This window comes from Oxyura jamaicensis, chromosome 15 (assembly GCF_011077185.1).
Source record: "Oxyura jamaicensis isolate SHBP4307 breed ruddy duck chromosome 15, BPBGC_Ojam_1.0, whole genome shotgun sequence".
Lineage (NCBI taxonomy): Eukaryota > Metazoa > Chordata > Aves > Anseriformes > Anatidae > Oxyura > Oxyura jamaicensis.
This window is the reverse complement of record NC_048907.1, coordinates 1945087-1961662: the sequence shown is the minus strand read 5'-3', so window position 1 is coordinate 1961662 and position 16576 is coordinate 1945087. Positions and strand designations below refer to the sequence as shown.

The 16576-nt window shown below is 44.4% G+C and overlaps 1 protein-coding gene across 4 annotated transcripts in view; it reads right to left on the bottom strand.

Moving 5' to 3' along the window:
• HECTD4 (HECT domain E3 ubiquitin protein ligase 4) overlaps positions 1–12139 on the bottom strand; it is a 70984-nt gene extending 58845 nt beyond the window's left edge. For all 4 annotated transcript variants that reach the window (XM_035340192.1, XM_035340195.1, XM_035340193.1 and 1 more), the window contains exons 1-2: positions 11782–12139; positions 1729–2246 (exon numbers count right to left, since the gene is read on the bottom strand). In XM_035340192.1, the coding sequence (XP_035196083.1) occupies positions 1729–2246; positions 11782–11967 (704 nt within the window). In that variant the 5' untranslated portion in view covers positions 11968–12139. The remainder of the gene's footprint in view (positions 1–1728; positions 2247–11781) is intronic.
• Between the last annotated feature and the right edge of the window lie 4437 nt (positions 12140–16576).

Below are 16576 nucleotides of genomic sequence, written 5' to 3'. Positions count from 1 at the left end.
TTCTGCAGTTTCTATTTGAAAGATCGACATATTAGGAAGAGGTTACATTTTCTGAAATAAGTGGTTGGCTTTACTTCCAGGCACAATAGCCCAGCTAAATACAAGGGTCTTGACTGCACCTCGGATATAATAGTCGGTTATGAATTGATTTCTCCAGAAGCATGACTGATGAATTGCAGAGATCCCTACCAAGCACTCTGCTGAACACAGCCTTTTGCTTTCTGCCACACATGGTCAGCCTTGGCTCTTCAACTCTCTAAGGGCCATTGTCTCCTCCTGCACCTCCAAAAACATGTTTTTACCACTTTCATCTTCAGCCTAATGCTTTCACTGATAAAACTCAGCTTGAAGAAAATGACACTGAATACTTCAAAGCACCTTAATTCATTATTTAAAATCAATATTCATCCTGTTTTATTTTTAGTAATATGAAGTACCCAAAATTGCAACTAGGAATCTCAAGAATCATTTTGAAGGCTTTTTCCTTTGTAACAAGTACCCAACACCCAACATTCACACTTAAAGGAAAAATGCAGGGCTTTCACAGGTAACAAAGCATGTTGGGATGTTACAGCTCTGTAAGCAATGCAAGGCAGATTTGCAAGGAAAATACAAGATCATCTTTCATTTGAAAAGGTGCGTCTGAAATGTACGTCTTTTAGAGTCACCCAGAAAAGAACAGGCCATAGCTTCTGAAAACTGACGTCTAGGAGAGGAAAAAAAAAAAGATCCTGTTTACCAAATCCAAACTCTACTTATTTATCTCAGCTACATTCAAGTGCTCTGCTTTTCAGATAAGGCAGCTGCCAGTGCTCAGGTGTTTGCCACGTGCAGCAGATTTCTTCGACTTCGCTACAAGTACAATAGAAATTGTTTTTCATTTGAAGAAATGCTTTTTAAAGTAACTTGTGACAACTCCTGAGAACTTCAACATCTTAAAGCAGAGTTAAACTTGACAGAGAAGGATGCAATCTAAGAAACACTAAACATTAAGGCCGAGATTTGCAAAAGGCAACTCGTGACTGTAGACCCACCTTCACCTGGCTAAATTTTGTGGTCCTATCTGTTTCCCCAGGCCCCATCCTCTAAAAACAGAAGGATCTAGAAGGATGTCAATAATGTCAATAAACCATTTCAGTCAACCTATATTGAAGGCTGTAATGGCCATTTTGTCCTAGATTGAGGAATGCTGTGCTAAACCCATACAGGACACGGGACAGTTCAACCTACATTAGCCGAACTCCTCACTGGCAACCAAATGAAAAAATGCCTCTGTATTTTTTAGAGGGCAACAGTGAAATCTGAAATGAATTGTCCTGCATCTTGGCAGCAACACTTTCTACTTCTTCAGCTGAAGAAAGATGCACAAGCTACAGGACTAATGGGGCAGTGCAAAGGGAAAAGTGAGACAACTTCCCTCCATGATAAAAAACATTTGGAACCATTCCTAGAAGAGATCATTGAAGTAGAAGCAGCAATATGCACAAGAGACATTTCTAACCTAGATCCTTCTGTTTTTACATATGCTGAAAACAACGCAAAAATAAATGCTTAGTTTACCAGTTTTACCCTTTCCAAACAAGTATTTAAATATTAGAGAGAAAAACACTAACGTAAACCAAACCTGAACGTCGACAGTGCAGTCACATCATTTTTGATTCTCACCTTGAAATATAAACACTTATGATCCACATCAACCATAACTTCATCTCAGTCCGGTTTCCTTACCTTGCACAAGCCAAGGCAACTAGGGCAGCAGCAGCATTTTCTTTTTGCTTATACGGAATCTGATGGCCCGAAGCAGAAGTTTCTTCCAGCCAGGAGCACAGCAGAGACTCTATCCCATTGAGACAGTCAGCTGGTTCCTTAGTCAAGCTCAAAGGCTGGCAGTCTCGAAGGCAATTCAATAGCACCTCAGCGGTTATGTTACAGAGGGAAGGGTCTGTTCTACTTTGAGACTGAATGAGGGGGAAGACCAGGAGAAGCCCCATTCGGGAAGTGAAGGGCGCCTGTTCGGGCTGTTGTAACAAGCCTTGACGTTTGAGCAAGGCCAGTGCTTCTTCGTCCCCTGAGCTCTCCCGGTCATGCTGCTCCTCCAAGGCCAGCTGGCGCTGGGCGTTCCAGAGTCCGCGCAGAGCGTTCAGCCGGTACTCCAGCAGGCGAGCGTAAGCATTGCTCTGGTTCCCACACACGGAGCGTAACCGCTCAGCTAGCTCAGTCGGGTTCTTGGTCTCAAACGTCAGGATCTGGAAGGAGGAAAAACATTGGTATTTAGGCAGGTTCTCTTTCTAAGGAAAAAAAAAGAAGTAACGCATGCCTTTAGTATATCTAAATCAACTTTCCACTACAAGAGATGATAGGACTTTTATTTATTTATTATTAAATAAAATCTGGGCATTAATAGAAGTTAAATTGGAGGACAAAGAGCAGGCTAGTGGTGTGCAGTCTGTTGCTGTTGAGTCAGCACTGCCGCTGAAGCCTGGGGTTGAGGTTTTTAAACTTTCAAACATGGAGCTAAAACAACAATAACACAGATCTTAAAAAGAAAAACACATGAAAATTCTTAAAAGCTCCAGTGCGACGGGGTTTTGAGACAATTTTGCTAGGAAATTCAAGGACTGAGTGGTGGGGGGGAGTTTAGAAACCCTCTATGAAAAATAGTAGGTGAAGGTATTTTGTAATAGGAATCTGTATGTTCTAGTTCTAGAGCTTTTCAAACCAAAACACCATCTGTTCTGTAAAACAAATTAACAGTCTAGTTCCATGCTCTCCCTACCCTGTTTTTTTCCCTCCCCAATCAGATCATATTGCACTCAGCTATCTTCTCCAAAATATTTCCAGTTGCTGCCATAGTTTAAAAACCCGAAAGCCTCATCATCATTTCAGACAGAAAAAAAAAAAAAAAAAAAAAAAAGGAGGCCTTTTTGGCACTTCAAGGCAGAATTGGAAACAAAGCTGCAACAGAAAGTAAGTAAACGGTGACAGAAAAACATATTTATGGGTTAGTACCCAGCCTGGTACTTGAGGGAACTCACAATTTTGGGTAATTTACAGACAGTTCTCCTTACAGAACACAACAGTTGAGACCAGCAAAGTCCCTTTAGCTCTGGCAACCTCAAGGAGAGCAAAGAGCTCTCCATTTCTTGATACTTCGGATCCAGAGTCCAAAGGACTCCTGCCTGCATGCCTCACTGCCCTCAGCCGCCCCAAACACACTTCTCAGCCCATCTGCACGCTCTGAGCCCTTCCTTCCCTCCCCCTTTTTTACACGTTAGGGGAAGGAAAATGGGATAGATGAAGAGATGCAATGGGTAACTCCATGCAGCTTTTATCATTATAGGCAGCAGCCCTACAGAATATGAAATAGATGTTTGCCTAGTTGTAGAATTTTGAACAGCTTGATAAAATGCTTCAGGACAAATCACATCTGCCATTTCTACAAACACCCTTGCTCAAGTCAATTAAACAGCTTTTCAGTACAGCCCAAACACTTTCCTTTGGAGTCACAAAAAGTTCACTTTAAAGTGCAATTCACAGAACAATGGCGCTTGAATAGACGTTAGGACTGAGCTTCTGAAAACTCAGGAATCTCTTTTTATTAATTTCTTCAAAGAGATTAAGAGTACTAATCCCTAAATCATATATATTTAAAATAACTACCTCCTGTTAATCTGTATGTTTTATTGTCTCAAAAATAAGCTTAATTGTTTTCTATTATAGATGCAATTGCATTCTAAAACAGTTTAAACCCTTTTAGAACGGGTCCTCAGCTAAGCAATGCCAAGCTGCGGCAGAGGAGGAAAGAACCAACATTTTCAACTTGAGTGAAACACTGAAGGAAACAGGTCTATGGTCCTTAGCTGAACTAATAACAAAGACACCCCAAAAGACAAGTCCTGATGTGCCTGCCTGGCTTTCCCTTTAGGTCACAAGCACTACAGCTAGGGATTGGAAGGGGTCGCCCGTGTCTTCTCCCCTTTCTGTAACACAGCAGAGCCCCATAATCCATGCCAGGTAATGTTTCATCATTTAGACGGGCACAACTTTTTAAGTCCCTCTATATCACTGTATTAATTCATGTGCTTTGTGCAACCTCATTTGGACTTTGAGCCAAACCTGTGCCTAGCATGTAATAATAAACAGGGCTTAAATATTCAAACACTCAGACGTGAGAATTGAGCTATTTCAACCAAATTGCAAAGTCAACCAAAGAGAGAGTTCCAGCTGGAATTCAGAAACATTTTTTCAGTTTCCCCTAAGTTACCAATGTTATATTTGATAGGTTCTCTTACGAGAGGTGGTCACTCTGGGTTCCACTCTCTTATTTCTCAGGTCCCACAGTTTAGGAGAGCCTTCATTGTATTGACTAGAGGTAAATGTTCAGAGACATCTTCAAAAAGAGCTTCAACATTAAAATTTTCACAGTGACTGGCTCCGACCAACAATTTGGGAACTTTCAGGGTTCAAACACATACCAGGGAACCATCCCACTTCTCTCTGGGTATCAAAACACCCCTCTTCCTGACCTGGCACTGACAGAGCTTCAGCTGCTCTATGCTGTCCATACTGCTTCCCTTTGCACAGTCTGAAGGCTTCACAAGGGAACCACAGCCCTTAATGCGGTTTTCTCGGCACACTGACTAGTTTCTCACATCTTCAGGCAAAGCTCGTTATCTCAAAGCCTATTTGAAGTCAGAGCAGGCTAAAGTAAAATGCAAGAAAAAAAATCACAAATTCTAAAGCAGACAATGCAACTACCAGTGCTTACAAAAGACAGATGAAGAAAGGAAATTTTATAAGTTATTTCAGAACAGATTTTCTAGGATTCATTCAGAAAGGTCTCTGCCTTTACCCAGCTGATTCACTGCAGCTCTCCCTAGCATGTGGCTCCCAGAGGCTGCCATTCTAAATACTTCTAGCCCCAGGCTGTACCCATTAAGGAGGGTTTCTTCTGGCTATGAAATCTGGTGTACTCTGCCAAACCTCCCTTTTATTCAACCCCCAGCGAAATTAATCCTTCTCCCCCAAATTAGTTTATTCTTTTCCTATCCAGAGATTATCTGAACATTCTCATTGTTAAAAGAGGCAGAGATTCATTTCCCTGTGGATGCACACGGCTGTTACCCAAGCTGTCCTCCCCAGTACTCCACTGAACAATGATTACTCAGCCAACAAGGGGTAGAAGTCCCCTTCCCTGCCTCTTGGGTGCCTCAGTTCTTACACCTGAGCTTGGGCTCTGATTTAGGACTGCTTTCCAGCATCCTTTTATTTGGGCACCTTGGCTCTGTGTTTACCTTTGTAACACTTGGGGAGATCTCAGAAGCAAACAGAACCAAACACCAGCACAGCACAAGCAGTCACCCAAACCAGTAAATCGGTCACCTCACAGCACCGCTCCTTTCTGAGTAACCAGGCTTAAATGGAATCTAAAAGCTTGAAAAGGAGGGAACAGATCACTTCACTTCGCCATAAAACAAGTTACCCGTGTACCTGCATCTCAAAAGGCAGCCTCTAACAGAAAGAGCAGCTCAGCAGGAACACCATCGCACTGGCATAAAAAAAAGGAAAGAATCATACACATGTGCAAAGGAAGAGCACTAAAAACGTGGACAGATTATATTCTGAATTGGCAAATGATAGAAGAAAACTCAGAAGATAAATAGCCAAGCTACAAAAATAATGCACATTATCACGCTAAAGAAATAAGAACCCAAAAAAGCAAAGATGCTGTTTAGCAGTTACTATACCGTAATCATTTAAGAAAGACAAATACAAAGGGAATTGAGGAAAATAAAATCTGTCTACCTTAAGCACATTGGTAGAGTTAAAATAGTTCAATTTCTGCTTTTAGAGAAGACAAATTCACGTTTTCCATAGGAACAATCAATAATATTAAGCAAACAAAAGAAACTGCACTGTGATAGAAATGGAAAGTTTTATGGAATAGCTTCTGGTGAACAAAAAACCACTCAAGACGTCAATTACTTCGCAAACATTCAATAACCAAAGCACTAGAATTAGGGGAAGAAATAAAACATCATTCCTCAAGAGGATCTTTGTCTAACTCTGATTTTGTCAGTAGGGTAAGCATCACGTTGATGTTTGCAAATAAGAATTCTATTCTTCAGTCACTTTGACAGCACAGTGACTGCCCTGTGACTGTAACCATCACATATTTTCCAACTTTAAGCCTACTTTGTTGGCAAAACTACCTTTGAAAAGTTTGGATTTTGAAAGGCTTAGTCTCAGGCTTAATAGCCTGAAGTCACCTGGAGTTAAACACTGGGTTAACACAAACTTAATTGTCACTACTTTTACAGTGTCTTGTCCTTAAAAATTATTTCTTTATTCAATATTTAAAATCAATTTTAATAAATATTTTAACAATAAAATGAGTGATCAAAGAGTTCACATGCTGCTTTCACTCAGCATTAATTCTCCTGCATACGGAACTGATGAACAATGACGCTGCTCACAAAGTTGTACTTACTTTCTCCTCAAGTTATAAGAGCTTTCATTTGCAATACATCTCTAAAACAGCATTTCATTCTCTCTCTATGTAATTAAATTGGCTGAACTTTGCACACAAAGAGAGGAACACTCTGGAAATGGTGGTACGTTTACATCCATAATACCCCCTGAGCATTAAATACGCATTACCCCAGTCTCACAGAAAGGGGAACAAACCAACGAGAAAGGCATAAACAACCCCAAAATCATAAAGATATCTTTAACAGAGGCATAATAAGAGTTAAGTGCATTACTTTCAACACCATGCTACAGCTATAAGGTCACTTATTGTGCACCACAGCATTAACATACAGGTAGCACTGCTCGCTTACTTGATTCTTTGGACCCTACAAATAAAATCACATCGGGAAGACTAAATTCCAAAATTTATAGCACGTTCTATACAAGAAATACCAGAACCGACAGTTTTAAGATAGCCTGAAAATTGAAATACACATCAAAATGTGAACTGCTTCCATAAACAACATTGTATACATACTTTTAGTCCTCCACTTTCTGTTGTTCTGCCGGGTATCAGCATTTCCGCTCACAGCAATTTCTGGAGACACACAGTGGGAAGCTGTCTTACTGGAAAACACTGCCTTGATTTCTTTTAAAACATTTTTCTCAACCCTCTATAGGGCTTGTTTGTTATGACTGTGCGTTTATATTTCTATCTGTGCAAACACTTTCATCCTGATGTTTTATATATTGAAATTTTGTAGTTTCTTAGCAGCTGCTACATGCTTCCATTACGCAGTTACTGTTGCAACTGAAAACTCCAATGTCACAAAGATGCACTTCCCATTTAAAATCAGAAGTTTCAAGACCAATGTTTTTTTTTTTTTTTTTTTCCTGCTCCAAGGAATTTTAACCGTATCACCTTGCTCAAGGCCTCTATCGATTCATAAGCCTGGAGATAGCAGCACAGCTTTTTAACAACTCAGCTAAAAGCATGGACTATTCTCCCTTGTGAAAGCATTAGAAACCTAATTGCTTGCTCTGAAATAAGCACTAAAAACCCATACCTTTTTACTGCACACACAATATTGGGCCAGACTGTCTTTTTGTACCTGTACAAATTCATTAAACAACCTTGATATCTGAGACAAATTACAGTATCTGAAGTATTTGAAGGGGATGCCAAAGGCAGGAGCAGGAACGCGACCAGCCCAACAGACACGCCTGGATCAGCGGTTCCCCAGAGAGAGGCCGTAACCCCAAGAAGGGTCACCCACCATGTAAAAAGCCGATTGTTCACGCTGGCATTAGAGATTTTTAGCTTGACAGAAGTGAAGCTTGGAGATGGAAGTAGGGTCATAACCAGAAAGGTTTGGGGAGCACTGACCTAGATAACTTCCCTGATCGCTGAAGGAGAGGGCAAAGCAACAATTTTCATAATTTCCTTCATTTAGCATAATTTCCTCTGCTAGTCCACGAGGAAAGCGGGTGAAAGTTTCAAGCGTAGCAGCCGCCTCCAAGACGAAATCATTTGGACCGAAAACACAAGTTGTCGCAAGATTGGCACGTTCTGCTCAAATAGTGCTGGACTTCTCGCTACGTGGCTAGCCCAGACCTTACCGGGCAGAAGAAGAAAAACCACCACCTTTGTTTTTCCACACCTACATTTAATTAAAAATATCTATCAACAGCACTGAGAGACAACTGCCCAGTGGCATCTCATTGTGCCCTACAATAATGGAGTTCGACATAAATCAAAATATTAAATGAGGACAGACATCCAGGATCCAGACAGCTACTGGTGCTAGAAGTCTAGCCCATACCTCAAGTTAGAGCAAACAAAGGAAAACCAGATATCCAAATGACCATTATTTCTGTTAGGCTGTTCTGTAAAAGAGGGAGCTTACAAGTTACAGGAGTAGAGTGGCACATAAGGTTGTTCTACTCTATACTGCGCCTAGGTACTTAAGATCTGTCTTTTTTTCCCCACCTATTTCCTTGAGGAAAAATATAACTGAACATATTGCTAATTAAGCTGAAAAACTGCTGATGCTGCACTTTTAAAACTAATGAAGTCCTGGACACAAATGGAAGAGCAGAAACAAGTCCTCCTTACACCGCAGGATGACAACAGCAATGTATGGCAGCCAAATGAAACTGTCTAGAAACAAGTTTATCACCTGGAGGCTACATAACAGCCTCTATGAACAACCACTGTTCACTAATGTCCTTATTACATTACCAAGGGTTAACATTTACGTAATTAACAATTCTTATTGCTGGCATTCTTGTAAGACATAGCACACTGACTCTTGCACAACGGCAGATTAAACTACGTGTTTTAAGGGACTGCTACCTTCAGACATACCTCCTGGCCCCGTCCCAAGGGTTACTGGCTCTGCGAAAGACATTTGACTGGGCAGTTTCTGGAAGCGGTGCAGATTCCCTCGTGGCACATGAAAGAACGGCTCACCTTCCATTAAGCTGCTCCTCCTGCGCAGGCATCGACATCTGAGGCTGAGACTGGGCAAAATGTCATGGCAACCTCTTCAGCTGTTAGCCACATACGGCTGTCTCCAAGAAGCAGAAGACCTTATGCACTTTGAAAGTCATTCCTCTGCACAAAAGGCTTGTATAATCACTAACTAATCTGGGTCTCTTCCTAGCAAGAGGGCCTGATTGGGAAACCCTTACCAGAAGCACTTTCTAACATCACAAAAATCTATCAACGTTAAAAACAAATCTATCAACATTTAATATTTTTTTAAGCACCCTTTTTCCTTTTGGTAGTACATCTTTGCACATAAGCTGATAGTCGGTCTGAGAAGTTGACATACATCATTTATAGCACATAAAAATTAAAAATAAAAAATGACACTTGGAATTAAGAGGTACCCTCAGAACAAGTCACCTTCATATGAAGGAATGCTAACACTTTTGGGACCTACTATTAATGGGAAAACTTTATATTTTATATATGTGTGTGCTTGTATGTATATATATAAATACATACACACACTGAGCTAAACAGATCTTAGAAAAATCATCTGGGAGTCAAAAGGTGTCTACATCTTCATAAACCCTTTTTGGTATAAGGCCAGTTCTGTAACACATTTTCCCTGCTTTTCGCTTTATAAGTAGACAAAACCTCAAAACAGAAGGACAAAGGAAGCACGTGCAAGTACACTGACATTACTCATCAATGCACTCTTTAAAGGGATATTTAAGCAAAACAGACCAGAATGGTACTTTCAAAACAAAGAGCATCCATTTAAATGTAAACCATTTTTAATTAACCACTTCATATAGAAGAGTCAGTCAGGGTTCTCACTGCCACTGACAAAGCACGAGAAGTGTATCAAAGAAGTTTACTGATCAAAGCAGCAGCTGCAGCATCTCCTACCCTTGTCCAATAACACATCCCAAGAGATTTCCATTTGGACTGTTTTCAATTATATTTATTACACTGCAACTCTGAGTAGAAACAGTGCAAATGAGCTGTTCATTGTATTAGTCGATAGTGTGACCACACTTCAATAAGATGCATGCACCTATTTCCACAAAATGGCTCCTCAAAGCCACTCCAGTTTACCAAGGTAACCCTTCACCTAAAAGATGCACACACAAAAAGAAAAGAGCAAATTAACTTACATCACTTGAAGTTTCAAGTCTTTTTTTTTTTTAAAACACCCCTCACCAGTGTCAAAAACTATAAACCACTTTACAAACAAGCCTCGAAAAATAAGACACTTGTAGCCATCTATTCTTTCAGTGAAAGGAGAGAAAATGCTTCAATATTTTTAAGACCATAGATCAAAAGCAGAACTATAGCAAAAAGTAATGTTTATTTGTTTAAAGTTTCATGCTGCAAGCATGCATAACAGGAAAAAAGAATGGAACAGAAAGGATTATGTGAATCAATGGCACTGGACTGCTGAAACACTCATCACAGAAGTGCCATAAAGGCCGAGGCACAGACCCTTCCCAGCCCTAACAAAAGATTCTTCAGTGCTCAAGTGTGTGTCAAGTTTGATGCTGGAACCTATTCCTGGTCTAGATTATAAGATCTTAAAAACTAAGGTGTTTTTGTTTGTTTGTTTGTAAAGGGCATCCTCCTTTATTACCATCCAGCCCCAACAATGCTGTTTTCCTCACGCATTTATCAGACTCGATGCTGTAATGGAATGGAAATACATTCTTGAATAGGAGCTGCGCTGAATGCCAGAGGGGATTCTGATCACAAGGGAGAATCATTTGCCGTTTATGCACGGGGATGTCATCCACCTTAAAACCCCGTCCTGGCCCGCTCATGTGACGCTCGCCAACATCCATTTCACGGGAGCAGCTCTCGCTCCCATCCCCGTCCCCGCTGCCACACCGCGCAGAAAAGAAAACGCGCTCTCAGCAAGAAATATCTTCCCTCCGATAAGGCTGTTGGAAGTTCTCACAAATGCTGTCGAGGCCGCATGCCACGGGCTGAACAAGGAGGCTGTCACAGAGCTGCCAGCCCCTGCACCTGGCCTGGCGCGGGGTTTTCTCTCCGCGACACCCCCGTGTCGGCGGCCAAAGCCTCGTGAAGGGTTTTGAGGCCTAAACCAAGCAGAGGCCAGAGATAAAGCTGCCGCTGAACCATCCCCTGGCTCCAGCACGCAGCTCCTCTGACAAAGACCCTGTGTCATTGCAAGCCACCCTGCTGGAGAGGAGGGCGGGGTGAAAGCAGGGAAGGGAGGCACGCAGCGAAAAAAAAATGCTGCCTGCGAAACAGAGGCAACCTACAAGCCGTGACATTCAGCCCTCCGCCGTCTCCTCGCCAGATAAAACGGCCGTATAATCTGCTGCCAGCGGTTCTGAGAAGGCAAAAAAAGCTGGAAGGAAAATCCCAGCTGCGCTCCTGGGCCTTTACTGGCAATCTCTGGCAGCCTAACCCCCAGACAGCCCAGTATCCCGAGCACCCTACTGTAAAACCGGCTGATTACCAACCACCTCACAGCAAAAAGACACAGAGCTGTAAACAACGGAGCCGAAGGCCACCTCAGAAAGACACGAGCGTGGCTCTTATTGCCTAACCCGGCGTTCACAGCCGGGCGATGCTTCACCCTCCATCTTCACCAGCTCCTCTCCGCCATCCTGCCCAGGTCACCATCACCGACAGGAACCGGGCAAAAAAATCTCTGTCCCGGTGCCAGGCAGCTCCAGAGCCCTCCCCGGGCGCTCTCTCCCCTCACCACCACCACCACCACCACCACCACCACCATCCTCCTCCTCCTCCTCGCCGCCCCCTCCCGTTTTTCTCGGGGTCGCCCCCCTCACCTCCAGCTCGGTGTCCCCGGGCTCGGCCACCCCGATGATCTCGCTGGGCAGCTCGGCCAGGTCGGTGACGCGGATCAGCCCGTCGTGCAGGAAGATGGTCTCCTCCTTCACCGACAGCCACTGCGCCGAGTCGCTGGCGGCCGCCGCCGCCGCCGCCGCCGCTGAGGCGGCCGCCGGGGACCCCATGGCGCGGCCGGCGGGGGGGCTCGGCAGGGCTGAGGCGAGGCGGCTGCCGCTACCCCCCCATGGCGGGGGCAGGGCGGGGGCAGCGGGACGCCCAGCGGCCGGGGGACCGGGCAGCCGGAGCGCGGCGAGCAGCGGCGGCGGCGGGGGAGGCAGCAGCGAGGCGCGGCGAGGTGCCGCCAGCTGGCCGGGGGGCGTCCGGGAGCCGCCGGGAGCCGCCCGCAGCCGCCGCGTCCCGCTCCCTCCTCACAGACACAGGTGACAGCGCGACGCCATGTTGGGGGCTGAGGCGGGCCCGGCATGCACCGCGCGGGGAACAATACACCCTCCCCGGGCTCCCCCTCCACCTCCGGGTCCGCCCCCGGCACCCTTGGGTGCCGCCCCGAGGGCTCGGGAGACGCCCCCGGCACCCCGCCTCCGGGGCGGCCCGCACGCCTCGACCCGCTCCCGGCACGGTCCGGCGGCTCCCCTCAGTGCCTCGCCCCGCCCCGAGGGCCGCTCCCCTCAGCCCTGCCCCGCTCCCCTCAGCCCTGCCCCGCTCCCCTCAGCCCCGCTCCAGCCCCTTCAGCGCCCGGCTCCCTCAGCGCCGGGCTCCGGGAGCGGCTCCCCTCACGGCTTCCCACCCCTCTCTCGGCCGCTCAGAGCCTCTCAGAAACCCGCAGGACTCGCCGGCAAGCAGCTGTGCGTCCCCCAGTCCGTTCCTCCACATTTATCTGTGCTCGCCACGCTCCATACGTGAGGAGAGAAAGGAGATCTATGGAAAAAATCGAGCCTTTTCTCTCTTCGGAGCACCGTTGTGTAACCTCGCCTATTTTCCATCGGTCTAATTTCACACACCGTTGGCTCAGCCCCCACCCGAGCCTGTTCAGTGTGTCACAGGCAGGTGTACCTGGCTGTGCAGCCGGGCATGTGCATCTGAGGCAAATCCTGCTAATGAGGGAGATAGGTTGATAAATGATAAATATTTTGGTGTATAATTGCTGCGGGGATTCCCATTGTGAGTGGCTGCTTTTCATCAAACAGTGACTGCACAAGTGAACAGAGACGAAGCGCGACACATTTCCTTACCTGTTTGATCAGATTAATATGTTAGTGCACCATAACAAACGCACTGTGGTGTTTGGGGAAAAACAAATCAAAAGCCGAAGTAAGGTGAGACCTACTGGTGGTGGTGGATGACCCATTAAATCTTGCTGAGAAGAAGCTTTTTGGCACGTGATGGCCGGGCACACGACCTACAGCCCACGCAGAAACTTGTGTGTTGCTGATTCAGCAGCAGGAGCACGCACCCGGCTGCCTGCTCTGCCGATGAGGTCAGGTCAGAGTCAGCCCCAAGTAAATTCACGTGAGCCACGGGTTACTCATCTGTGTGGTGTCTCACATCATTTGGTCCCTCATCGCTGCCATTCAGCTATCGGAGAGCGGAAGGGTCTTCAGGCTTGGTTTTATCATCTAATTCTTTTCCTCTGCACTGGAGAGTCTCACTTTGAAATGACAGAGGAGACTGTGGAGAGTTGGGATCAACAGTTTTGTAAGAGACTGTTGGTGGGCATCTGTTATTTTTGGTCAAGACCTGACACAGGGAGCAGCGGCTGCAGATGGGCACAGCCACAGATAGGAAATCCACCCTGATCCTCCCTCGGGAGCCCTCCTAGTACTCAGAAGAGCGAGAACGCTGAGCTCTGAAGATTTTACGGCAGGTGGGACGTGGCAGCTGAGTTCTGGCTGTTGAGATAAGCTGTGCTCACAAGGTCTCCTTGGAGGAATGGGAAAGCTGCTGAGGTTAGATTAGTCACAATATTTCATTGCAAGATAGTGACTAGTGTTATTGTTTAGTTGCCAGAGTAGGAGTTTTATATTGTTTTCATTCATTCATATGAGACAGAAGTAGAGGAAGAGAAAAGGAAAGTGTGGATACATTTCAGTGTTATACTGAAAAAAAAAAAATCTTTTTACATTTTCTAATACCATCATGGTACCAGTTGGAACATCTACTGCAAAATCAATACAAATAGCAGGCTTGGGAGTAAAATGTGATGTTCACAAGCAACACTCATGCCAGAAGGGCTTGTCAACAAAAAAAAAAAAAGATTTGCAACGTTTTCTAGAGGTGGCCTGGTTTTGGATGCATCTGTTGTTCTCTAAAAGTCTGTCTCATTGCTGGGTAACCCCAGGCTGAAAATTCTTTGTCTCCAGCTCTCACATGCTCCTTCCAAGGCTTATGGACTGCTCTGTCCCGGAGGAATACGGTTGTCACAGCAGCTCCCAGATGGAGAATCGGGGTTTGATATAGCTGTCGATTCAATCCGCTAATTGCTTTGAAATATAATCCAAGGCCTTGTCTTTGAATAAAGAGCTGACTCGGAGCTAGAAGAAAGCCACGTGTAACTCTGGGTGCGTTCATGCCAGGCTAAGCACAGAAAGAGGTGCGTGGCTGAATTATGTACTGGCCAGAGGCTGTGCTTTGTCACTTGCTTGGGGCTTGGCAGACGGTTTCTCGCAGCACAGGCAGGCTCTGAGGATCCCGATCCACGCATTTTTGTGTGAGGTAAGTAACCTGAGCTGCCCCGAGTGAAACGCAGGCCACTTAACTGCGAGCTGCAGATAGTGCAGGCGTTTTAGAAATCCCTTTTAGGCGTATTTGTGGGAAGATATCCCAAGCTGAACACAAGGGATGCTTACCATTTCATATTTATTTATTTATTTATTTGGAGTTCTGAATTGTAGAGTTCTTGATTTGACAATTTAAAGTTAAGAAGCAGTTACTGAATTAATTTAATGCCATAAAATTGAGAACCATGTCCTGTCCCGCCTCAGCACAGTTTAATAACATAATCACTGGCTAGAGTAAGATTTACTCAATTGTCTTGCATGGCCACCATTCAGGAGCTAACAGCATATTGTACAATCTGTGAGCTTACAAAGCATGGAATGCTGGCATCGCTTTACACGTGAAATTTTCAGTATTAAGGCCCTGATCCTGTAATAAATTCTGCAAATCCAGTGCTATTTGTCTAGCATCTGGTGCAGAAGATCTTGTATAATATAATGAAAAAAAAAATATGATTTTTGTTCTGCACGTCACCAGAAAATGTCAGCCACTGTAACTTCACTGTAGCGTTCAGAGGCATACTGCAACAACTACAGAGAAGTCTGGTACTACGTAATGGGAGATAGTATGACTTCTAAAATAGACTAGAATAACTTTGTGACGTAAATCCTCAAGGCGAGGATATAAAACCCTTGTGCTGTAAATAGGCTTGCACAGAAAACCAGTCTTTTGCGCTGTTTTTGAGCAGATGGGGCAGCTGCCTACGGCTCGGGCTGGGGCTGCGGTCCTGCCTGGAGGCTGGGCTCCCTTTTGCACTGATCCCAGTCCCACAGCTGAATATGTCCTTGGGCTTCTCTGCATCACGGTGGCTGAGGTTTAGCAGGAGAGGCTCGTGGTCTATTCAGCCCTGTAAGCTGAAAATGGAAATTCACTCTTCTTGCCTCAAAACAACTATTTCTTATTATGCATTGGAATTTCAAGGAGCGTTGTCTTGGCCTCCAGTTTAATTTTGCTTTGACACAATTGCAATATATATGGTGGAAATTCTTTTCATCCTAAGGCTTTGCTGTTCATCTTCCTGTTCATTTAGAAATGGCCATTTTAGTTTTAATTTCCATTGTGGGACTAAGAAATGTGTGAACGAGAAGAAGTAGTTGCTATTTTAATGTGATCTGCAATAACCAGATTCCCATACCCGGAATCCTGGCTCCTCTGCCACATATATGCTATTTAGGGAGCTGAATGCCATCATTAATAATGCCACTGTGCAAGGAATACCGGCGCTTCTTGGCACACTGGCTGGTTAGAAAATACAGTTTCTTCATTTGTTTCCATGTAAAACTTAGAAAGGACTGAAATGGAAAAAGTATTTGACAGGGGAGAAAGGACAAACAAGTCAGTGAAATTAAACAATCCCAAATTTCGAAAATGTATTTGAATTGCAAAGGAAAAATATTCACATTTTTCTCATTTCGGTATATTAACAATAATCCCTGAAGAAGACTGACTGGTGAAAAGGAAGAACAAATCCAAACAATGAGTAAGGGCAATTGTAATATAGGAAACAAGTATGATACCTACATACAAACATAGCCTTGGTGAAATTGGGCATGAAACAAATGTAAATGTAAATTGGAGAATCATAATAAAAATGCTAGAATGTTTTCTTAGAGGTCATCTAATCCAGCGCTGTGACCCAAGCGGTAACTACTCTGTTTGTGACACTTGTCCCATCCAGAGTCCAACTGCAATCTGTTCCATTGTTCAATTGTCATTACTTTTAGGGAGTTTCCTAATGCTTAATTGAACTTCTGCTACTGTAATTTAAACCTTTTTGGTTTTGTTCCAGCAGTTGTAGTCACGGAGAACAGCTTATTTCCTTCCCCTTATGTGCAGTCTTTTTCACGTGTGAAGGCTGTGACCACAACTCCTCTGTCGTCTCTGCATTGATGGATTCCACTTCTCTCAGACTTTGTAGGCTGTGTATTCTGGAAGTCTTGGCGTTCTTCCAATAGTTCTTTAGATAAGGCCTTTCCAGCACAAAATGCTCTGGACGGATTA